At 37.3% G+C, this 26,016-nt stretch overlaps 1 protein-coding gene across 2 annotated transcripts; it reads left to right on the forward strand.

The window, feature by feature from the left end:
* The first annotated feature begins 329 nt into the window (after positions 1–329).
* On the forward strand, positions 330–25,451 carry golga3 (golgin A3). 2 transcript variants are annotated; one of them, XM_048188660.1, is made up of 24 exons: positions 330–463; positions 1,856–2,134; positions 4,862–5,128; positions 6,287–6,399; positions 7,038–7,747; positions 7,847–7,958; positions 9,176–9,482; positions 10,145–10,347; positions 10,920–11,057; positions 11,175–11,336; positions 12,690–13,058; positions 13,149–13,226; positions 15,793–16,056; positions 16,553–16,647; positions 16,945–17,161; positions 17,357–17,500; positions 18,189–18,386; positions 18,496–18,612; positions 18,732–18,871; positions 19,179–19,311; positions 20,673–20,795; positions 20,900–21,064; positions 21,175–21,329; positions 23,293–25,451. In XM_048188660.1, the coding sequence occupies exons 2-24, from the start codon at positions 1,972–1,974 to the stop codon at positions 23,462–23,464; spliced, it is 4,545 nt and encodes a 1,514-aa protein (XP_048044617.1). In that variant the 5' UTR covers positions 330–463; positions 1,856–1,971; the 3' UTR covers positions 23,465–25,451. The 2 variants fall into 2 exon arrangements, with proteins under 2 accessions (XP_048044617.1, XP_048044618.1); XM_048188661.1 differs by having other exon boundaries at positions 4,862–5,005.
* The last annotated feature ends 565 nt before the right edge of the window (positions 25,452–26,016 follow it).

A 26,016-nucleotide genomic window follows, 5' to 3' on the forward strand; every position in this document is an offset into this window, starting at 1 on the left:
AAAGCAACTTGCACTGACATATCTTAAAAATTTTTGCCATTGTTTTGTCTCAAGATGCACACAGTAATGTTTTTTATAAGGCATTTTTATTAAAAGCTATTTAAATGCCCTAATTGAACAAAGGCCTAATCCTGGCTTAATCTAAGCCCTGTTTGTGAAACCAGGCCTATATGTATTTTAGATCAGTACATAAATAATTGGTCAGAAGTGAACGATTTTGATATTTAACCACAAATAATACCATAAATAATATATAAAAGTATGCTTATTAACTGGTTTACTGTGATATTAAATTATTATAAATAATATATAGGGGATTTTAAAATCTATAGATGCTTTTGCTTCAATGGCTACGCAGCAACTCTACGCGGAACCTTTATTTTTGAGGAAACCGTTGTGAGACGGATCTGTTTGAAGGACGGAACCTAAACAGCCACGTAGTATAGGCAGGAGCACGTCTAAGGTTGGTGCTTAATTACTTCTTTATCGTCTCTTCTAATCATCATGCTAATTATTCACCATTTCACGTGACAATTAGCTATGCAGAAGTGTGGTCGTGTGTCAGTGTCATGCATCAGTTGCTTAAGGTTTTAAGATGTCGTGCGATGTGGCTAAGTAGCTAAAAGGCTGATGCTAATGAGATCAGAGATTTATTATAATAAACTCACTTTGACACTGTATCGCTAGGGATTTTTCACTTTTTTCCGTGCTACTGATTATTTATTATGATTAACGTGTTTGTTGCTGTGCTTTCATTTTCAGTTCACTGACGTTAGACTACAAGAAGAGATATTATCTGTGTTGAAAGTGACAGTTGATCAAAACTGCTTTTGACAGCCTGATCTGTCTATATGTGATTTTGAGAATGTGTATTTAGGTTGATTTTAAAGTAATGTCTGCTTCGTTTGCATGTCAGATGTCTTATAAGTGTCTTAAATCGCTTAGACTCGTGTTAATGGTTAGTCTAATCATCCAGACTTGTGTGACACAGAAATCTCATTCCTCCACCATCAAGGTGTGTCGCAATGTGCAATAACAACAACGCACTAAAACGGTACAATATCCTATTATTTACTAGCCTATCATGACACTAAACTATAACAACTAGGATAAAACAAACTACAATGCTGAAAAGTGTATATAAAAAGAATATACGCTCAAGTGTATATATGAAGGATTATTTTGTTCAGTCTCCTGCTTTCATTAGTCATAAAATTGTTTACTTTGCCTATGGCTCAGTATGTGTCATCACCACCTGTCAGCAATGATGCAAAAATAATGTGTCCAATAATTATTATAAATATTGACAGATAAAGCATTGACTTCAGTGAGTGAAAGGAGACTAAATAATTAATTTAAAGCATATTTTTAGTTTATTTATTTAGTTTCCTTCACAGTAAGACAGACAACCTTTGTGTTGACAGCCCAAAGTGTTGACAGCTGACTGTGTTGACTTAAGCATATTTAGCATATTTTTTATTCCCCAAATTGAGGTGGTGTGGATTAGTGGGCTGGTATGTAAAAGGTTTTAGGTTAAAATCCCATGTTTGTAAAAAAGTGTCTTATTTTTTTATCAGGACAGAGAGAGAATCAATTTGTAGCTTTCTGAGGGCACTTTATACAAACACATGACAAAGAAAGAATTTAACAACTAGTGCCACTTCCAGTCACAATGATATAAGTACGTCACCATTGTGCCCTTGATCAAAATATTTAATCTTCGGTTGCTTCAGGGCAAATCTCCCTGTAATTATCATAATGTCAGATGATTTAGATAGAAGCATCAGCATCATGACTAAATGATAAATTACTTATTAATTATTAAACATTATTAAGTAATGTTTTCATTCCTCAGGTTCACTAAGGACCGAAGCCTTTGAACCATCCAGGCCAGCCTGCAGTCTCAACCAAAGTTTACCGAGCATGAAGTAAAGGTGATTTGCACTAGTGAGGCCCAGCTCATTTTCATGGATGCTAGAACAGCATCTGTATTTCAGAGATATGGAAAATGGAAATAATGAAACAGCCTCAATTGAGGCCATCCCTCAGCAGCCGAATGCACAGCATCTGGACAGCAATACTGTAGAATCTCTGAAGTCGGAGAGATCACTCGTAACAGAGAAAATCCCTAATGGTGAGTGTTCTTTTGAGATTAAATTTGATGGATGATGTTCTAAGTCAGGGATTTTCAAACTGTGGACTGAGGAAAAGTTTAGAGAAAAACAAAATTATTATTATTTTTTTAAATGAATTAATTAATGCTTTTAATTTAAAATAAATTACATTTAAATAAATAAATCTAAATCTAACAGTACAGTACTATAGTAAGTAGATAAAAAGGTAATGTAATGTAAAAGGAACTAAATATTTTCCAAATAATATTTACACATGTTTCTATAATATATTATAGTATAAATGGGGTCTTTATACATGAACATATGTAGCTAGAATTGAGGTCTCTCACATGAGGATGATCATATTTGGGGGTCCCTGGCATCTAAAAGTTTGAAAATCCTTGTTCTAAATATTGCAGTTAGATGACTGGATTCATCGACATTGAGGCCGATTCATACTTTCCCATATGTGTATAAAAATGTACAATTTATGCTCAAAATGTGAGCGTATGCAGGATTTGCTGTTAAGCTTGTCTTATGAGAGTTGTTTGTTGTGTTCATGCAAAATTTGGCAAGATTTCAAAGTGAACATTTGCTGTTTACTGCGTCACTTGGCTTTGAGTGGTTTTTTTCTTCCCACTTTTTCAGTGCCATTTGTTACCTTATAAAGAAGCTTTTTTTCTCTAGATATATCCACAAACTTCCCACGCACTTTCAGTGTCAGTTTCCTGAACTGTCACTGTAGCTCGATTAAGCTGTTTGACTTGTTCTGCAAGACTTGCTTACAGGAGAACATTCAGCCTATGCTGCTCTTTAATTATGAATGTTGTGAATGACCAAAAAGCACCAATCCCAACCTCAAAGCATTGTGCTTTGTACTTTTAAAAGGGTGCAAAGTAACATTTTACCCATGAATAAAAGAATAATCCTTTAGACAGATATGTTCAAAATGATGTCCATTGTCCACATGAGGAGAAGATGGTCCTCCTCAATGGTGCTATTCGCTTTATCTCGGTAATGAACGCTTCTGTCTGTGGAAGAAATGAATCACGGATGACAGATATGTCTGTGAATGGGCCATTGTTTCTACAGAATTGTTGGTAACACTTTACAATTAGATTCAATTTGTTAAATTAGTTAAATATATTAGTTAACATGAACTAACAATGAAAAATACTTCTAAAGCATTAATAAGCATTCTTAATGTTAATTTCAACATTTACTAATACATTATAAAAAATCAAAAGTTGTGCCTGTTATTAATATTATTTCACTTGAGCTAAGATGAGCGAACAATGAAAAGTTGTCTTTTTATTAACTGATTTTGACAAAGATAAATCAATACTGTAACAAATGTTTTGCTCATTGTTAATGTTGCATTAATAATGGGTTCTTATTGTAAAGTCTTGCTAAATAGTTTTTGTGTGGAGTGATGCTTACTAAAAAAAAGCACTCTTTTGGGTAATATTACTAATTAATTAATACTAATTGTATTTTATCACATTTTTACTCAATTTTAATAATTTTAAATACAATAATTTTAATTTAAAACTCTGTTGTCAGCGTTTAATTTTAGCTGTTAAATGACCAGTCAGTAATCTTATTTGGTAACACTTTATTTTAGTGTTGTTACACATGTTACATGTAGTTACTATAGTAATAACTATAAATTGTGCATAATTACATACAACTAACCCTACAACAAACCTAATCCTAACCATAACACAATAGTAAGTAGTATATGTAGTTAATTAATATTTCTCAGTACTTAAAGGGATAGTTCACCCAAAAATGAAAATTTGATGTTTATCTGCTTACCCCCAGCACATCCAAGATGTAGGTGACTTTGTTTCTTCAGTAGAACACAAATGATGATTTTTAACTCCAACCGTTGCTGTCTGTCAGTCAAATAATGCTTGTGGATGGGAACTTCTACTATAAGAGTAAATAAAACTTGCATAGACAAGTCCAAATTAAACCCTGCGGCTCGTGACGACACATTGATGTCCTAAGACACGAAACGATCAGTTTGTGCGATAAACTGAACAGTCGCGCTCTGACAGCGGCAGTGATGTCTCGCTCTCATTGAAGTATATGCGCGAGACATCACTGCCGCTGTCAGAGCGCGATCAGACCTCACTAAGCGAATGCTGAACGCGGTTGGACATAGTGGTGTATTAGAGTTAAAAAATGATATAAATACTGTTCGGTTTATCGCACAAACTGATCGTTTTGTGTCTTAGGAAATCAATGTGTCGTCACGAGCCGCAGGGTTTAATTTGGATTTGTCTGTGCAAGTTTTATTTACTCTTATAGTAGAAGTTCCCATCCACTAGCATTATTTGACTGACAGACGGCAACGGTTGGAGTTAAAAATCATCATTTGTGTTCTGCTGAAGAAACAAAGTCACCTACATCTTGGATGCGCTGGGGGTAAGCAGATAAACATCAAATTTTCATTTTTGGGTGAACTATCCCTTTAAATGTATAATTGCACTGTAACAAGGACACCTTAAAATAAAGTGTAACCTTTTATGTTTCTGTATAGTACGCAAGTATACAAGTATTTTTCTGTATAGTAGTACACCTAAGTACACATAACTGGTCAGAATGAACATGATTGAAAGTTGTAATAAGCCAAAAACCTTTACTTTGCATGATATTTCATCCATGCTGATTGGTAATTATTGGCCTGTAAAACATAAAAGAAAAACAGCTCTTTTCTCAATCCCTTCTCTTTGTTGTAGGTCATGTCAAAGCAGAGCTGTTGCCAAACGGAGAGGCCGTGGTGGAGGGTCAGGAATCTCACGGAGGCAGCACCCCACCTCTGGCAACTCCTTCCCCGGGCAGCCTCCTTGCCGACTCCCCCCTGAGCGCAGAGCTGGATCCAGGTGTGGCCTCTTTCCCTGACAGCCTAGAGAAGTCTGAGGCAGCTCTTGCAGAGGGCACTGTTCACAAGGGTGACGCATTGCAATCGCTCAGACTAAGTATTCCTATGCAGGAGACTGAATTGTGTAAGCATACGATACTGGATAACCCCCCACCCGAATCATCCTCTTCCCTTCCTGTTGTGTTGTAATTCCCCCGAGTTTGGCTTTTGAGGCTGATTTAGGCTAACCCTCCCCGTTTGGTGTACCCTGTTTTTTGCCTGCTCTTCCGTTTTGGCTTGCTGAGAGATTTTAGTGGGAATCTCTCCATTGCATAATGTCCCCTAATTAATTAATTAATTAGTGATTGTTGGTGCTTTGATTTCTGACAATTCTCTGCTGGCAATACTGGGGTTGTTGTGCTGGTTGGTGATTCAGGAAAAGTTAAGATTTTCTGGGAACAACATAACAAGATGCACATTGTCTTGCCAGTAAGTCAATTTGGCTTGGACGTGAAATATGGCTGAACTAATAACTAACTGACGCAGAAACTGAAGTGTGCTTTTCTCTTTTTCTGACTAAGGCAGATGGAATGGCTCATTATGGGTTGCAGAGATCACATGGTGTTTGCTCTGCCAGGACGAGCATGAAGCTTCACTCTTTAAAGACTAGGGATGGGAATCAAGACATTTTAATGATTTTAATGGTTCTGTTTCCACTTTACAATTCCCTTAATGATTGTAACTGATTCTTCTAGTAATTTTGCTCTGGAAAATGCTCAGCAGCCTGGTTATTATTATTAGATTTTAAAAGAGCAGTAATAACAAATCAGATTTTAATATACGATTCCAGCAACAACAACAACAAAAAAGAAACGCTTTACCATATTTATTCCTTCTAGTAACTTACTTATTTAAACCCGTACTTTTAAATTTAGTTTTTCTGTGAGGCCATTGTAGCAAAACATAAACCACCAAAACAGGCATTTACACAGAACTGTTAATTGCAGTAAAATATTAATAATGTGCACAAATAAGATACTCGCTCATCATCACAACTGTAAAAAGATGACTGTGCATATTTTTGTATTTTTTAAAAATGGAACTAGTTGTCAGTTTCCATCCCTAGAAACGGCATTGTCAAACAAGCATGTTTCAGGATTGATGAGTTGTTGTTTTCTCATATAATCAATAGCCTGTTGCATTCAATCCAATACAGCTTGGTTGACAATATCTGAACTTTTCACCTGCCTGTTTTTATGTAGCAAGATTTTTTGTGCATTTGTTGACTGTGTCTTTCTTATAGCTTCAAAAGAGCCATCAGTGGAGATGGAAAATGAAGAAAAAATTCGGCAGGAAGCTCGCCGGCGTCTAGAGGAACAGCTCAAACAATACAGAGTACAGCGGCACACGGAGAGAGTGAGTCAGCAAATGAGAACTGTCAGTTTCTATGAAATAATGATTAGTTTGCCAAAAAATGAAAATTTGCATCATTTACTCACCCTCATTACATAGGACTTCCATGGAGCAGAAAAGGAAACTGTTTCCTTTACAATGAAAGTGAATGAGAGTGGATGCTGTCCACCACCAAAACTGACAAAAAAGCATCATAAAAGTAGTCCACATTTCTTGTGTGCTAAATTTCAAGTCATAAAATGACTTTTTTGTGAAAAACAGACCACATTTTAAGTCATTATTCTCTGAAAATCTGCCATACTTCTCAAGTGTATTTAAATATGGCACATGAAGAAGCATTACACTAAATTGACGATTGGTGTATTTTAGTTTTTTCAGGGGTTTGCTATTTACCATTTATTTATTTTAACATTCTTATTCCTTTTGTGTTCCTTGGAAAAAAACAAAGTCAAACAGGATAGGAACATCATGAGGGTGAGCAAATCATTTTTGGGTAAATTATTTCTTTAATATTAGCTATAGGTGGACTTGATGGACTTAATGTTAGACATAGATAAACTGTTCAATGTTTGTCCAGTGTTTGCTGCTGTTTTCTGTTTTGCATGTCTTATGTTTAATCGTCATGTCTTTGTCTCGTTCAGACCAAGCGGTCCACTCCTAAGAGCCGCCCATTTAGCACTTTGGACCCAGAGCTCATGCTCCATCCCGAGGGTCTCCCAAGAGCCAGTACCGTTGCCATGACTAAGGAATACTCTTTCCTGCGCACCAGCGTTCCTCGTGGTCCCAAACTGGGAAGCCTGGGAATCCCTTCCAGCAAGGAGAAGAAATCCAAATCATCTCGCTCCAACAAGATCCACTCTCTCGCCGACTACAAAACTCCCGAATCTGATGTTAAAAGCTCAGAGGCACCTGGTGGGGTAGTTTCTGCATCTAACGACTCATCGTTTAGCTCGCTGCATTCCTCCATCAGTTCAGTCTCCACCATTTCACAAATCAGCATCAGCTCTGAGACCAACACCCATTCAGAATCATCTCAGCTTATCAGAGACAACGTCTCTGAGGTGGATGGCAGCGAATCAGGTTTCAGAGCTGATGGCAATGACAGCGATAGCTCATCCTATAGTAGTGTGTCTACTACAGGGACATATAATATGTTAGCTGCAATAGTGAACAGGCCAAAGGCTCCATATACTGTTGAAGGGAGAGAGATTGCTGCAGAAGCCATGGGCCACTTTCCATCACTGCAGGAAGTCCTGCAGGCAGCCACTGACGAGAGACACATGGAAGAACTGGAGCAGGAAGGAGAGGGCAGTGTAGAGCCTCGCAGTCGCAGAGACAGCTTCTCCAGCAGGTATGGGCCCACAATTTCCAACCCCTAAATATTTTTAGACCTTTAGGAGAAACCAGCCCATTAAACCTTCATGATGACTGCTGAACTGTGCATTTTCAGTGTGTCATATGGGAGTTCTGTGATGGGGACTCATGATGAGATGCTGCAAGTGCTGAAAGAGAAAATGAGGTTAGAAGGACAACTGGAGTCTCTTTCCTCCGAGGCCAATCAGGTGAGTTAATAGTAGAGTCCCAGGTATTCGTCCAATATTTGCTACCTGATACCAACAGAAAATGTCTTTTTATTTGTGGTCAACTGATATGGATTTTTTTAAATGTCTGATGCCCATATTTAGAGAGCAGATTAGATTATATATTTATAATTAATATATGTTTTAAATATTTTGAAAATTGTACTTGTATATAGTAAACAACTCAATGACAACATTGCTGCAATATAGCTAATATTTATTTTATATAATATTTAAAGGTTACAAAGGTGACATAGTTACATTGTACTTACTCAGATAAGTACTTACTGAGTAATATTAATTAACTACATGTACTTATTACTATAGAGCTACAGTTAGGGTTTGGTTTAGTGTTTGTTACTTGTAATTATGCATAATTTACTATTATTACTATAGTGAGTACATGTAGTAATGTGTAACTACGTCACCTTAAATGAAAGTATTACTTGTTTTAATTATTGATTAGAACATTTATTTAAAAAAAATAATGTATAAAAATTAAGATTTTATTTTTAAAAAATAATTATTCTTTCCTGTAACCTTATTATAGTATTTCACCAATAAAAACATTTTTGAACTGTATATGTGTATATATGTACACTGCCCTCCAAAAGTTGGAAACACCCCTGGCAAAGTGTAGTTTTGGACGATATAAGCATAAATCCTTATCATTTTTGGGTGCAAATACATTAAAGTAACTTGACATTATCATTGAAGACCAGCAATTACAATTTTCATTTTGATTAGATAATAATGGCAATATATACATGTCAAAGTCAGACATGCCCCTTTGCCAGCTGTGATGCCTGGTTACTGGTTTAAACTTGGCCCAGGTTTGTAATAGATTTTTAGGTCAGCACACCTTAATAGCTTCAACAATTGATTGGCAATTACGTTTAGAATACAATGAACCAATTAGAACCCAGTTTAGGTCAGGTAGCTGCTAATGGTGGATATTTTGATGAATCGAAAATTTCTGTTTATGTAATAAAAAATGTTTTCGTAGTTTGTGTTGTCCCTTATCAGTGCATAATTATCACAAATTGAAAAGGATTCATGCCAATATTGTCCAAAACTCTACTTCTCTAGGGCGTTTGCAAACTTTTGGAGGGCAGTGTATGTTTATATATTTATAAATATACTTCTTAAAAACATGGTTGAAACTACATGGATCATCTAAAACCGTCCTCCATTTCCAGGCTCTGAAAGAAAAAACAGAGCTCCAGGCACAGCTGGCTACAGTAAGTGCTCAGTTGCAGGTCCAGGTGGAGCAAAGCCAGGCCAGTCAGGAGAGGCAGAGCACCCTCACCTCTGAGGTCACCACGCTACGCTCCAACTGCTCTGCATTGGAGAAGGCTATGGTGGATCTCCAGGCCAATCTCGAGGGGAAGAACGCCAGCCTGGCCTCGCTAGGCAATGACCTGCAGCTGGCTGAAGAGCAGTACCAGAGGCTGATGGTCAAAGTGGAGGAGATGCAGCAGAGCCTGAATACCAGGGACAACACAGGTGAGGACAAAGTGGTAGATTTACATGTCAGTCTCAATGTATAAACTTTACATGGTTATTGAACTAAACTGAACCAACATTGAACTGAATTGAGCTGAAAAATGACACTATTGTCTTTGTAGAGCTACTTTACTGCAGAATTTAAATTTGTCTCATATTTAATGAAGTGTGCATCATTGATTCTGTTATTTTGCTGTTTATTACTTTGAAACTTGACTATAATTACTCAGAACGGTTAACATGGTGATATCGCTTTTGCCCACTAGTACCAGTAGATTTTAGTAAATTTAGTGCACATGGAACTATTTTGATTACGGTTTAAATTGTCATATAATTGACCAAAATATTGGCCAAGGTGATTGAATGGACATTACTTGGACATTTTTCTGGTTTAAAAAAAAAAACTGTTGAAAAACCCATATCTGTGCTCACTTGACTGGTTAACATACTTGGTGACTTGAGCTCAGGAAAGGTGATTTAAAAATAAAACTTATTATTAATAAGTCTTTACTTCTGAGTTCATGCTCAAAATATTAAGTGAAATATTGAATACATATTTAGAATATACATAATATTTATAAAAATATTAACATTAATTAATAATAAGAAGAAGTATCAAAATCTTTACATAGCTTTCTCCTGTTTGTCATTTTTCCACTTAGTCTCTGAGTTGCGGCAGCAGATGGGAGGCCTGCAGACACAGCTTCAGCGGGTTCAGAGTGAGAGGAACGCTCTGCAGAGCAGACTGAAGACCTCGCAGGCGGAAGTGGACTCCCTGCAGCAGCTCCGCCTCTGGTACCAGCAGCAGCTGGCTCTGGCACAGGAGGCACGTGTGCGACTGCAGGGAGAGATGGCAAACATGCAGGTATAATGGCCCGCTGTGATGGAGTATAATTTTGTTTTCCCATAATATGTTTACTACCATTCTCCTTTTTGAGTTGGCAAGATTTTTAAAATTTATTTGAAAGAAGTCTTACAGTCACCAAGGCTGCATTTATTTGATCAACAATACAGTAAACACGTAAAGCATTATTACAAAATAGCTGTTTTCTATTTTAATATATTTTAAAATGTAATTTATTCCTTTGGAGGTAAAGCTGAATTTTCAGCATCATTACTCCAGTCTTCAGTGTCACATGTTCCTTCGGAAATCGTTATAAAATGCTAATTTGTTGCAATAGAAACATTTATTATAATTAATGTTGAAAACATTTGTACTACTTAATAATATTGTGGAAAATTATAAATGCCTTTATTGTAACTTTTGATCAATTCAATGCATCCTTGCTGAATAAATGTATTCATTTCTTTCAAAAAACGTATTGAACCCAAACTTTTGAATGGTAGTATATGATTTCAAAAACCTATGTTTATCAGAAAGGTTCAGATGCGGAATGGCCAACTGTAGTATGCATTTGTTTGTATATTTACTTTCAGGCTGGTCAAATGACTCAGATTGGTGTGTTGGAAAATCTGAAGATGGAGAATGTTACTCTGTCTCACAAACTCACAGAGACGAAACATCGCTCTATAAAAGAGAAGGAACGAATTGCTGTACAGCTACAGAGTATAGAGGTCTGGCACTATGTTTTATTTTTTACTTAATAAACAAGGAAAAAGTTGAAGAATGAAGATGAAATTTGATCAAATCTAAAAAGCACGCACAATAATAATAGGCTGATTCTTATCCAGGCGGACATGTTGACCCAAGAAGCGGCCATACATCAAATCCAGGAGGCAAAGACGATGGTGGAGGAAGATCTTCAGCAAAAGCTGGATGAGTTTGAGGAGGAGCGAGAGCATCTTCTCAAACTTGCCAATACAGCCACAACACTGGAGAGAGAGCTAGAGCAGGTATTTAAAACCAGTGGTTCTCAACCTTTTTTACTCCAAGGCCCCCTTCTACTCCAAATCAATACTGCAAGGCCATTATTCTGTACTTCCACAGACTCCCTCTTCACCGTCTCCCTCCCAGTTGTCTTTACCTTTACCTTAGTGTCACACTGGGTTGCCTTATCCAATCGAGAGATGTAGTTTGCATACAGCGGTTGGATGTTTTGAGCCGCCATTCAGTCTGTATTTCACACAGTGCAATGAGAAACGGCTTGCGCTGCTCCGAAACAATCATTCACAGAATACGAGCAAGGTTGTACTTTGATCATTTTTAATTTAATGCATTAACAATGAAAGTGAGCAATTATAGGAATATATTTAAGTTAATTAAGTCTCACAGCCCCACTGGAGGATCACTAAAGCCCCACAGCGGCAAACCCCTTATCGTAGTGTGCTCTTGAACAAGACCCTTAATCCCAGGTTGCTCAATGGGGACATTCTTGTAATTTATTTTAAAGGGTTAGTTCACCCAAAAATGAAATTTACATCTTAATTACTCACCCTCATGTCGTCCCAAACCCGTAAGACCTTTGTTCATCTTCGGAACACAAATCAAGATATTTTTGATGAAATCCAAGAGGTTTTTTATCCTCAATAGTAAGCAACGAAATTACCACATTCAAGGTCCAGAAAAGTAGCAAAAACATTGTTAATATAGTCAACGTGACTACAGTGGTTCAACCTTAAACAAAACAGTGTCAGTGCATTCAAGTCAATAATATTGACAGCGACAGTGGCAAGGAACCCAAACTCCATCGGTGACAGAAAAACCTCGGGAGAAACCAGATGAACAAACATGGTGTGGTTTAATTCCAGGCTGCATCACAAGTCAGATTGTTGATTGATATCATTCAGAATATTTCATCCTGTTCAATCTGCTTGAAGATCAGGATACATTTCGCCAGCATTTGGTGGGAGGGGAGTTGAAGCTGGCCATAGAGTCTGTGCAGAGGACTTGTCTGGTTCTCGTGGTCTCTGCTGAGGATCTGTGCCGATTACTGTCTAGTTGACAAGGTCTTTGTAGGGGATCTGTCTCTATGGCTCATCTAGTTGTCATGGTCTCCTCTGACATTCAAGGTTGTTGTGGTCATCTCTAGGTGCAGGTCCACCATCTGGTCTGAATACAGATCGGATTCAGCTGAGTACTGTAACCTCAGGATAAGGATGAGAGAGAGTAATATTAATGTAGATGCCATTCCTCTTACGATGTAACAAGTACATTGGATGTTATGGGAAGTGTTCCCAGTTCTGGTTGACCTAATTTATGCAGCCTACTCAAATTTGACTCAAATTATCAAATTCTTCTCCATGCAGGTCAAACTCATTCTCTCCCAAAAAGACGCTCAACTGGAGTTGTTACAGCGTGAGCACCTGGAGCTGATGAAGCAGCTCACCACTACTCAGGAGACCCTCCAAACCAAAGAACAGGCCCTTAATCAGCTGGAGGCCCGTTACCAGGAGCTCCAGGCCCAGCTGGAGGAGCTACAAACTGACGCCACAACTAAAGAGGAAACCCTGCAGTATCTCCAAAATGAGAAAATAGTCCTGGAAGTGGCTCTGCAGGCAGCACGGGCAGATAAGATGGAGCTGGATGAAGGAGCGGAAAGGCTTGGAGAGGAAGTGCTGGTAGCCTCGGATACTCTTGACCAGCTTAGACAGGAACTGCAGGTTAAAGCAACCCAGGTGAGAGGTTTGAATTTGAGTGATGTGCTTTTTTGTAACTAGAACATTAGGATGGGTTTAGATTGCATTTTTTCCCTTTCTCTCCACAAGATTGAAGCTCTACAGCAAGAGAATGGCACCCTCAAAAAACAAGCACAGAAACTGAAAGAGCAGTTCATGCAGCAAAAGGTAGGTGGCCCCATGATCTGAAATTTAGGCTGAAATTTAAAGGTGCCATAGAATTGAAAATTGAATTTACCTTGGCATAGTTGAATAACAAGAGTTCAGTACATGGAAATGACATACAGTGAGCCTCAAACTCCATTGTTTCCTCCTCCTTATGTAAATGTGATTTGTTTACGTAACAGTTGGGATCATTAATATGTACGTCCCCAATATTTGCATATGCCAGCTCATGTTAAAGGCATTACACAAGGGCAGGCAGTATTAAAGGTGCCCTAGAATTAAATATTGAATTTATATTGGCATAGTTAAATAACAAGAGTTCAGTACATGGAAAAGACATACATTGAGTTTCAAACCCCATTGCTTCCTCCTTCTTATGTAAATCTCATTTGTTTAAAAGACTTCCGGAAAACACGCGGATCTCAACATAACACAGACTGTTACGTAACAGTCGGGATCATTAATATGTTTGACCCCAGTATTTGCATATATGCCAGCTCATGTTCAAGGCATTAGACAAGGAAAGGCAGTATTTACGTCTGGATCTGTGCACAGACAAGGTAAGCCAGCAAAAACAACAGCGAAAAATGGCAGATGGAGCAATAATAACTGACATGATCCATGATAACATGATATTTTTAGTGATATTTGTAAATTGTCTTTCTAAATGTTTCATTAGCATGTTGCTAATGTACTGTTAAATGTGGTTAAAGTTACCATCATTTCTTACCGTATTCATGGAGACAAGAGCCGTCGCTATTTTCATTTTTAAACATGTGCAGTCTGTATAATGCATAAACAACTTAATTCTTTATAAATCTCTCCAACAGTGTAGCATTAGCCATTAGCCACAGAGCATATAGCCTCAAACTCATACAGAATCAAACGTAAACATCAAAATAAATACTTTACTCACATAATTCGAAGCATGCATACAGCATGCATGACGAACATCTTGTAAAGATCCATTTGAGGGTTATATTAGCTGTGTGAACTTTGTAAATGCACTGTAATATAGTCGAGAGCTCGTGTGGCAGGGAGCATGCGAATTAAAGGGGCGGCGAGCTGCCAAAATCAGTGTATAGTTAATGATGCCCCAAAATAGGCAGTTAAAAAAATTTATTAAAAAAATCTATGGGGTATTTTGAGCTGAAACTTCACAGACACATTCAGGAGACACCTTAGACTTATATTACATCTTGTGAAAAAGCATTCTTGGGCACCTTTAACGTCTGGATCTGTGCACAGCTGAATCATCAGACTAGGTAAGGTAAGCAAGGACAATAGTGAAAAATGGCAGATGGAGCAATAATAACTGACATGATCAATATCACCATAATATTTTTAGTGATGTTTGTAAACTGTCTTTCTATATGTTTCGTTAGCATGTTGCTAATGTACTGTTAAATGTGGTTAAAGTTCCCATAATTTCTTACTGTATTCACGGAGACAAGAGCCATCGCTATTTTCATTTTTAAACACTTGCAGTCTGTATAATGCATAAACACAACTTCATTCTTTATAAATCTCTCAAACAGTGTGTAATGTTAGCTTTAGCCACGGAGCACAGCCTCAAACTCATTCAGAATCAAATTTAAACATCCAAATAAATACTATACTCACATGATCCGACGCATGCATGCAGCATGCATGACGAACATTTTGTAAAGATCCATTTTGAGGGTTATATTAGCTGTGTGAACTTTGTTTATGCGATGTATTAGAGTCGCGAGCTCGGGGGCGAGGAGCGCGAGCATTTAAAGGGGCCACAGCCTGAATCAGTGCATATTTAATGATGCCCCAAAATAGGCAGTTACAAAAATTAATTTAAAAAAAATCTATGGGGTATTTTGAGCTGAAACTTCACAGACACATTCAGGGGACATCTTAGACTTATATTACATCTTGTAATATAATATAATATAATATAATATAATATAATATAAAAGCATTCTAGGGCACCTTTAAGACTTATGTATTTGAATTGCATGTACAATTTCCATCCATTCAGATTACAAGGTTTTAAACTAACAAATTTAGTGTGGTGCATATTTGTCAGTCATACATAAACTAAACAGGTAAGAAACATGTAAGATTTCTGCAAACAGACAATTCATAGCATATTTTATTATTAACTAATTGCTTCTATTTTATTTCAATAATCATATTTTCAAAATGCATTTATTAGAATGGCTTAGAATCAGCATAAATCTGTTAATATTGAAAACAATTAAAATTATTCCAGTTAAAAAGTATAAAAAATATAGTTAGCTGTGGAACAAGCAATATTCAATTAGTTAAAATGTGTGAGACTGAAAAAAATGATGATAAATATATAAAACTGTTTATTATGTATTTAAAACACATTCAGTTTATTAGTACTATTATAGAAATCTTATTACTGGTTTCATTTATGTATGACTGACAGACATGCAAAATTTGTTTGTTGCTGAATAAGACTAGTTGTGAGAAAGTTCTACCATAAAAAAATATACACCCAATGCTTGTAAATCAACAAAATAGTCAAATGGGATTTGGTAGAAGTGTCCTGCTGTACTCTTTCCTGCAGGTGATGGTTGAAGCTTACCGGAGAGATGCCAGCTCCAAAGACCAGTTGATTTCTGAGTTGAAGGCTTCTAAAAAGCGTCTGGTGACGGAGGTGAAGGACCTGAAGCAGGAGCTGTTAAGAATGGAGGGAGAAAAGAAGAGTGCAGAGCAGGAACAGGATCGCCTTCAGAAGGAAGTGGAGAGAGTCCAGAAGCAGATGAACGGCCTGGAAGCCCATTTACAATCCGTACAGACAGAGAGAGACCAACTTGACTCTCAACTGCAGGTACACACCTACTGCATTACTGAGATCATCTCGGTTGCAAGGATACAGCCTTTTTTTTCATACATACTCTACTGCTCAAATGGTTGGGGTCAGTGATTTTCTTTTTAAACAAATTAATACTTTTATTATGCAAGGATGCATTAAGCATATTAAGCAGCACAACTGTTTTCAACATTGATAATAATAAGAAATGTTTAGCATTTAAGAATGATTTCTAAAGGATCATGTGACATTGAAGACTGTAGTAATGGCCACTGAAAATCCAGCTTTGCCATCACAGGAATAAATTACATTTTAAATATATTGAAATAGAAAACTAATATTTTAAATTGTAATATTTCACAATATTACTGTTTTTTTATTGTATTTTTGTATACATGTATCCTTGGTGAGCATCACAGACTTTTTCAAAAACATTAAAAAGAATTACCAACCACAAACTTTTGACCAGTAGTGTATATAGCATATTTTGACACTCTCCATGTTGTTGCTTCAGTCCCTTCAGTTTGACCAGAACCATCTGGCATCAGTGACCGAAGAGAATGAAAATCTGAGGAAGAGGATTGAACAAATGCAAAATGAAGCCAAGTCGTGAGTCACAATCACACCGCCTCTTCTGCCATAAGGGTTTCCATAGTGATCGCTGCTCATTCTTTGACATCACTGATATGTGATGTGACATATAGACAATAGTGCCACCAGTTGTACGTGTTTGCTTATGATCTTGCTTCTCAAGATTAAAGCACAAGGGATTGAGATTCATTTATTTCAACTAATTATTAAACAAATTAAAAAATGACCCTGAATGTTTAGAGGAATATATGATGGTGAAATATAACAAAAAATCTTGTTTAACTTGGTGTCTGCATCTGCTCTTTCCTCTTCCAGGGCCATCTCAGAGCAGAAGGTGAAGATGAAGCGTTTGGGCACAGATTTGACCAGCGCACAGAAAGAGATGAAGGCCAAGCATAAGGCCTATGAGAATGCAGTTGGCATTCTGAGCCGCAGGCTACAGGAAGCTCTCGCTGCCAAAGAGACCGCTGAGGCTGAACTTGTTAAACTCAGAGCTCAAGTTTCAGAGGGAGGAAATAGCCAGGAACTTCAGGTAAACTGGTAGTGATGGTTTGCAATATAAACAACAAAAGTTAAGAGTTGCATACATCCTGAAAGCATTGGGACACAATGATTATAATTCTTTCGCTGTTAAATACTTGGAAGTATTGCAGTGGTGCCGTGAGTAACTACAGCGTATCAATCAGTCATTAGAAAAGAAGATGTGTATTTTTTTTCATTGCTTCAGGCTAAGCTGAAATCCCTGAAGGGAGAGCTGGAGACAGTGAGCCAGAGTAAAGCCATGCTGGAGAAAGAGCTACAGGAAGTCATCAACCTCACCAGCACTGAGCTGGAGGAATATCAGGAGAAAGTGATGGAACTAGAAGACGAGGTGAGAGAAAACTTATTAGTTAACTACTTTAGTTAACATGAACTAAAAATGAACAGCTGTGGCACAAGCTGATTGATTCATGTCACTTCTGCAGCCAATAAGCTTGTTGCTCACACATTTAAATGTGTGGTTACATTCACTATAGCAGTTTGCAGTGTGCTTCAGAGTTCCTCTAAAACCCTCCACCTGTATAGATCTGCTATGGGTTATTGATATATGCTATTTGTGTAGCAGCACTATGTCTTACTCACAGCAGAGTATCGGCATCTGTATTGGCAGTAGCAAGTTCCTGTACTTGCTCTGCAGCAGCAGCAGCAATAATCATCAACAACAGCAATAATCTACTGCAGCAGCACTGGGTTTTCTTTAAATATAATTTAAAATCTAATTTTCAGCTATCATTACTCCAGTTTTCAGTGTCACACGATCCTTCAGAAATGGCATTGTGCATGTAAATTGTTCCCCATTATTTTCTTGCAATACTAGAAATTCATAGTAATTCTGTTATAATAATACTGTTTGTAAAAAATAAATGGTCTGCTCCTTGCTCCAAAAATGTATTTCACTGATAGTTTTTACTTGATTAAAATTCCATGTAAGTGAGTTCCACATAATGGACAGTCTATTGCAATTTGTGGTGCCATCAAAATTCGAATTAAATGTTTTTTTCACTTTTTTTGGCACACAGCTCCAAGAATCACGAAATTTTAAAAAGAGAATTCGTCGCCTGGAAGATGCTAATAAGAAACTCGCACTTGAGCTAGAGCATGAGAAAGGGAAACTCTCCGGGCTTGGAAAATCCCACAGTGCATTGCGGGAACATGCTAATATTCTAGAGGCTGCATTGGCAAAGAGAGAAGCAGATCTTGTCCAGCTCAACTTGCAGGTGTGAAACGACATGTCATGATTTGACAAAACTTTAATCAGTGGAATTGAATATTTTCTTTCTACAAATTTTTGTTTTATTTTAACATCTCTGTAATCTTTCACCCCAGGTTCAGGCAGTATTAAAGCGAAAAGAAGAGGAGGACCAGCAGATGAGACACTTGGTGCAAACGCTGCAGGCTGCTCTGGAGAAGGAGAAAATAAAAGTCAAGGATCTGACAGAGCAGGTTAATATATGGTTTAACAGCTGCATGACATTTCCAGTTCCCATTGAAAGCTCCCAAAAGCTTTGGTTTATTTTATTATGTGCAAGTGTGTGACCTGTGTGTTTGTATTCTTTGTTCAGGTGGCGGAGGCCAAGCTGGAGGCGGCCCATAACCGCAGGCACTACAGGGCAGCCATGCTGGAACTCAGCGAGATCAAGAAAGATCTGCAGGCAAAAGAGGAGCTTGTCAAAGCCCTGCAGAAAGAGGCTAAGACACTTGCGTAAGTTTTCCAGACACTCTTTGTTATAGTTTCACAGCTGCCTCGGAAACTAATAATATAGAACTGCTGCCACATATCAAGAGATCTTAATGAGGTCCAGCTGTTCTAGAGAGATGTACTGATGGTTGTAAGATACGTGTAAAACTGTAAATGCAGCGATGGAGATCAGTGCCTGAATTGCTTGATTAACTTCTCTGATTTATGATAATGAGCAGATGCGAGTGACTTCTCAGTTTGTGTTGGTGTCTTTTTGTGAATTTTTTTCTCTGTCTCTCTCTCTCTCTCTCTCTCTCTCACACATTGATAGAGCTCAAGATGAGAAGCACTCTGAGGAGGTTTCTCATTTCCAGGAGGAATTAGCTGATGCTCACGCTCAACTCCAGATCCTTCAAAAACAACTTGATGATGAGCTCAACAAACAGCCCCTCACTAACCAAGAGGTACAGTGCGGCTTTGTTGTAAAATCTAGTCAGCTACCTCGCTGTTTGAAGCTTTTCACAGAGCCTCTTGCAATATATGCATGTTATGCCTTAAAATGCTGTCTGAGTAGGCAGGTTGCAATGTTTCAGAGCCTGGGTGAGAATTAATGTGAATCGGTTAAGTGCAAGAGTTGGATCCCCATTCATCATTGCATAATATAAACTATATTATCGCCAGGCGCTGTTTAGAATTGGATATATAGTGCACATACAATACAGTACTCTCGCGTAAATCAATACTATATGTAGATAGATATATATCCAACTTTACTCACATACAGTATACTCACATAAAGCAATTTATGTTATTTAGCCAATCTTATCTCCATGAATAGGGGCATTCGCACCGCAGGAACCTTTTCATAGTTCCTAGAACTATTGGCTGAAGTACCCGGATTTTGCCGTGTTCGCAGTGCAGGAACTAGAAGCGATTTTAGTTACGTGTTTACATTCCATCTCCGTTATCACGAAACCCACGACACAACAAACACAGCTCCGTTCACGGCATCCTCCATTCACTAGTTTTTAGCATTTTTAAATGCCGCGCTTAAAGACCCTGCTGTTGGCCGCTTCTTTGTTCCTATTGCCGGTATGAATGCAACCAGGAACATGGCTCGGGGGAGAAATTAGTTCTCGAGGAACTATCCTAGTGGCTAGTTCCATTAACTGAGTTCCTAGAACTATTCGGTGCGAAAGCCCCTATTGTTTATATCATTGCAAAATGTAAACTATATTATCTCTCATCTCCATATATAATTTTGGATAAATAAGTATACCCAACTTTATTTGCATACATGCAGTAAATGTTTATCATTACAGAATGTAAACCATATCATTGCCCAGCTGTAATCTGCTAAATGTGACTATAATGCATGAAGATATTACGATATTTTAAACATTTACATCAGGATTTTCTGTGAAGCTGCTTTGAAACAATGTGTATTCTGAAAAAGCTTTACAAATACATTTGGCTTGACATTATCTTCATGGTGAACACTCAGGGAAAAAAAAAAGATTTTTTTAGTACTAGTCATTTTAAGCAACTAGTCATTTTAATTTTAAGCTTTTAGTAATTTTAGTACTAATATAATAATTTTAGGGGTAGATAAGGTACAAAAAGTTGCCCTTTTAAGGGTTCTGTCCCAGTGAGGCTACACATTTTTGAAAAACAAAACAAAAAAACATGACAGACCTACCATAAATTAGCTTCATTCATGGCTTTGAAATATTGACTTTTTTATGTTTGTATGGAGAAAAACAAATGGGAAAAAAATACTTCTCTACGTTTATATGATATAAGCTGTGTTCCTGTCTCTTTGAAGGTGGAGGATCTGAAGTGGGAGGTGGAACAGAGGCAGCGGGAGATCGAGACACAAAAACAGCAGCTTGAGATGGTGGAACAGTGTCACCGGAGAGAGATGGACACCCTGCAGGACATGCTACAGGTGCGCTGCTTTGTTCCACACTTCAGTCAGTTCCTGATGTGAAAATGTATATTATGATTATTTTCTTCTAAATTCTGAGCTTTTTTGTTCAATGTGATGTGTAGAGGATAAAGGTGGAGCTGGAGATGGTGCAGGAGGATCTCAACGGTACGCGGAAGGACAAATTCATGCTGCAGGCTAAAGTGGGGGAGCTGAGGAGCAGCATGAAGACTGTTCTTCAGCAGAACAACCAGCTCAAACAGGACCTCAAAAACAGCCGGCTCAGAAAGGTAAGACTAATGCTCATTTTAATTTAAAATTTAGACGGTATGTAGGTTTGTGATATGTGTGTAAGTTTGTAATGGAATATTTTGTCTCAATGTTTCTGTCCCCACATCAGCGGATGGAATTAAAGGGGGATTCCACCCCAGTGACGCCAGTAAAAATCCCAGACTGCCCTGTTCCTGCTTCACTTTTGGATGAACTGTTGAAGCCCTCAGCATCTGTCAATAAAGAACCTCTCAATAACCTCCACAACTGTCTGAGACAGCTAAAGTAAGTCTTGCGCACACACACATACACACACACACACACACACACGTAAGCAATAAGGTACGAGAGGCTGTGTTGTTGTTAGGCACAACCACTTCAGCCATGACACGATACTAGCCTCGAGTACCTTATTGCTTTTATAAAACGGTTACCACACAATACAAATATTAAAGCTTAAAATATGTATCAATGCAACTTTCATGAAGTAAACTTTTACTAAAAGCCTTTTACTTTTTCCGCTGGAAAAAATAGTCCCTGACCTTGAACAGCAACAGAAGTTACATTATTATGCCATTAGATGGACTGATGAAAGGCTGTCTTTATGAGTGTGTCAGTCAGTAGCGAAGATTTTTATATTGAAAACACTGAATTGTTGTGAACACAGAAAAAGACGCAACTGACAAATGCTTTGACTAGCGCTGTCAGTCATGGGAAAACCCCTTAACTGTTAGAAGGACAAGATATCGCAGCAGACATTTAAACTGATTTTTTTATTATGAACATAGGACTGACCTGAAGGAAAATGCTAAATCTGAATGCAGTAATAAACTCGTTCAATCGATCTCTTTCTCACAATACTCTTTTACATAATACAGCTTCAATGAACATTATCAATTGAGAACAAACAGTTTACGTTGCTAAGAGTGGTTGCTAAGGGTGTTGTGTAGTGATGCACAGAACCGTTGGGTGAAAACTTCCTGGTATATGGCTGCGTTGACCTTGGACCTCAGAAAACACAGTGGACCAACACCAGCAGATGACATGGCACCCCAAACCATCACTGACTGTGGAAACTTTACACTGGATCTCAAGCAATGTGGATTGTGTGCCTCTCCTCTCTTCCTCCAGACTCTGGGAACCTGATTTCCAAAGGAAATGCAAAATTTACTTTCATCAGAGAGCATAACTTTGGACCACTCAGCAGCAGTCCAGTCCTTTTTGTCTTTAGCCCAGGCGAGACACTTCTGACGCTGTCTGTTGTTCAAGAGTGGCTTGACACAAGGAATGCGACAGCTGAAACCCATGTCTTGCATACGTCTGTGCGTAGTGGTTCTTGAAGCACTGACTCCAGCTGCAGTCCACTCTTTGTGAATCTCGCCCACATTTTTGAATGGGTTTTGTTTCACAATCCTCTCCAGGGTGCGGTTATCCCTATTGCTTGTACACTTTTGTTTCTACCACATCTTTTCCTTCCCTTCGCCTCTCTATTAATGTACTTGGACACAGAGCTCTGTGAACAGCCAGTCTCTTTTGCAATGACCTTTTGTGTCTTGCCCTCCTTGTGCAAGGTGTCAGTGGTCGTCTTTTGGACAACTGTCAAGTCAGCAGTCTTCCCCATGATTGTGTAGCCTACAGAACTAGACTGAGAGACCATTTAAAGGCAATTGCAGGTGTTTTGAGTTAATTAGCTGATTAGAGTGTGGCACCAGGTGTCTTCAATATTGAACCTTTTCACAATATTCTAATTTTCTGAGATACTGAATTTGGGATTTTCCTTAGTTGTCAGTTTAGTTATAATCATCAAAATTAAAAGAAATAAACATTTGAAATATATCAGTCTGTGTGTAATGAATGAATATAATATACAAGTTTCACTTTTTGAATGGAATTAGTGAAATAAATAAATTTTTTGATGATATTCTAATTATATGACCAGCACATGTATATGTGTGTGTGAACAGTAGTGTAAATTTATAATTTGTTGTAATAATTTATAATTATATAATTGATATATGTACATTTTTCATTTGTATTGACAAACTGTTTTAGTTTTTTGTTTTACCTGTTATTAATATATATGAAGAAAAAAAAAATGGAACTAGTGCAATTACAAAAAACTTGATCTCTCATACCTCCATTTTCCACATATTTCATTATATAAGTAAAGCTAGCACAATCACATAACAGATGGTATTTACCTTGTGGGCGTCTCCTTTCTCACTCCTCTGATGGTCATTTCTCATAGGCAGGAGATGGACAGCCTTCAGAAGCAGATGGAGGAACACACAGTCACGGTGTCGTCATTGGCCAGCGCAGAGGAGGAGCTCCAAAAACTAGGGCTTCATGACGATATCAGCAACGATTCGTCTAATAAAGAAGAGAATGATGAGATACCAGGGGAGATGCAGCCCTCATAATACACAAAGAATCCTTTAAGACACTGAGGAGAGTGTTCGGTTTTAACTTCATGGGCACTTTTAAGTTTCTTTGTTTATTTCTTATCAACTGCCAACATTTGGCTTTATCCCTACCTAACCAAGATTGTTCGGGTGAGACAAAGTGTTCCTTTATACCACAGCTTTATTTTTGGGGGGTCATTTTGGTGTTTGTTTGTGTTGTAGTCACTTTTATCACTATTTATTTTCAGTTTAACGAATAGAGCTGCTCTCTCTCGGTCTGTCTGACCTGTTTATCTCGCTTGCAATTTCACAGTAGTCACCCACCTGACGTTCAGCTTTGATTTAGTTTTCTTTCTCATCTCATAAGAGGTGCAGAAAGAGGATTGTGAGGGCTACTGCTAGGCTGCTTAGTCCTGCAGGAGTGAAAAAAACACACACAAATGTGAATCTACAGCAAACATCCAGGGACTCCAGTGTTATAGTAACTAGTGGCGTATTGACCTAATCGGTCGGGTGTATATTCTACATATCCATCTGGTGGTAGTTCTCACTTCCTGCATGGATAATTTAGCAGCTGAACTGTTCTTCCATTCCTCTGTGCCTGTGAATGAGCTGACCTCTCATTCCATCACTGGACAGATGCCTGATCTAGAGCTGTTCCCTGCAATATAATGCAAATACTATGGGAAAAAAAAAAAATACAAGGCCCCATATCAAGCATTTTAAAGCACAGATCAACCCAGAATGTTTTGTTTTTCCAAAAAACAGATTTTAAATCTGCATTCTTAGATTTTCCAGGCCTCAAATCAAGTCTAGAGCGATGCCAACTTAATGTCTACATGCACTCTGCACTGTGTTCTGCGTTACCCATTAGTTTAGGTCCTCTGTTTTGTAACATTGTAAGGGGACCTTGAGGATGCGCTTACAATGTTATACTTCACGTCACAGCCTCTTTCTGATTCAAACTCAGGACCTGAAGCCCCAGGAATGTAAGCGTGGGACTGGGAAAAATGGCCCTTTTTGTACAGGGTAATATCTCATACATCAGGCCATCCAATATCAGCCAGTATCTGTTTTTGTCTACGGTTTGCAGATGTGAGATCCCATACAAAAGGTCTTGATAACGGCTGTCAGAGTTCGACTAGTTCTCTTTAGGGCTGCGCCTTAAAATTGATCCAATAGGAAACCTTTAAATACTACTAAAAATGTATAGCTTGAATGAACTTATAAATAAATATTTCTGTTTGAGAAATCTTGGGAAATAATGTAAAGTAGGTTGAATGTGCTCTTGAAAGCGGTGTTGAGTGCATTGTTGTATGTATATTTATAATATATATGAAAGGTGTTGACTTATATTGCACAATTGATAAAAGAACGCAAGCTTACTGACTTTCAGGTATGGACAGATGTAAAATATTACTTTTTGATGGAGAAATCTTGCCATTTTTTGCCCGTGTTTATATGTTCACTTATTTAAAAACATTTTGCATCCTAAAATTCTCATGGATAGTTTGTCATTACAGCCTTAATTATTGGAGATGTATGCTACTATATTTTGAATAATGTATTTTAATTAGGTGTAATATTTTGGTCTTTCCCCTGATGTGGTCATTTCCCAAATTCCATCAGTTAATTGTTTATGTGGAGCTGGACTTAAAATTATAATTGGCTTGAACTGTTTTAAGTGTGATCTGAGGTAATGACATTGATCTCCTTGTACAGTGATAACCTTAATACTGCTTTAAATGACATTATGGGAAATGAAGCTTTACACGCTAACATGTACATTTATATTCAAATGATTAATACATATTCAGCAAAAGGGAGGAAACGGTTTTTAATTCACTGAAAACATACTGTGTGTTAATTACTGTACTGACTAAAAGCACGAGTTTCTGTTCAATGTTTACAAAAAAAAAAGTTTGACTTTTAATTCTTTGCTTGCTAAGCATTTTTATGGGATGTACCATAATGAGTGTAAAATATAAATCATTCTGTAAAATGATCACATGTTGTCTTCTCTTCCTATTCAATGTTTTTTAGATGGTAATATAATTTATGAAAAAGAAGTTCAGTAAGTTCACAATTAGATTCCAAATCTATATATTATATTATATTATATTAATGTATTAAATTATATTACATTATATTAAATTACATTATTTTATATTATATTAAATTATATATATTATATTAAATTTTATATTTATATTAAATTATATTATATTAAATTACATTATATATTATATTAATGTTGCTTGAAGACATTCTGTTTTGTATTTTAATCGTTAAAATGCAATATATTAGCAGATATAATTTGCAAATGATCAGAAACTGCCTACTGTTGCTTGAAGACATTCTGTTTTGTAATATTTTTGTATTATCGTTAAAATACAATCTCAAAAATTGAAGTGCAGTTCATAAAGTCTACATTTATCTTGAGATAATTTTATAAATATATCTTGAATTACAAACTACAATATTCTTCGTATTATTACTGCAGTATACATTAAGCTATATATTGTAGAGTTTGCACAGTATGCAAATTTCCATTATGTATTTTACACGTT

Source organism: Megalobrama amblycephala, linkage group LG4, assembly GCF_018812025.1.
Source record: "Megalobrama amblycephala isolate DHTTF-2021 linkage group LG4, ASM1881202v1, whole genome shotgun sequence".
Lineage (NCBI taxonomy): Eukaryota > Metazoa > Chordata > Actinopteri > Cypriniformes > Xenocyprididae > Megalobrama > Megalobrama amblycephala.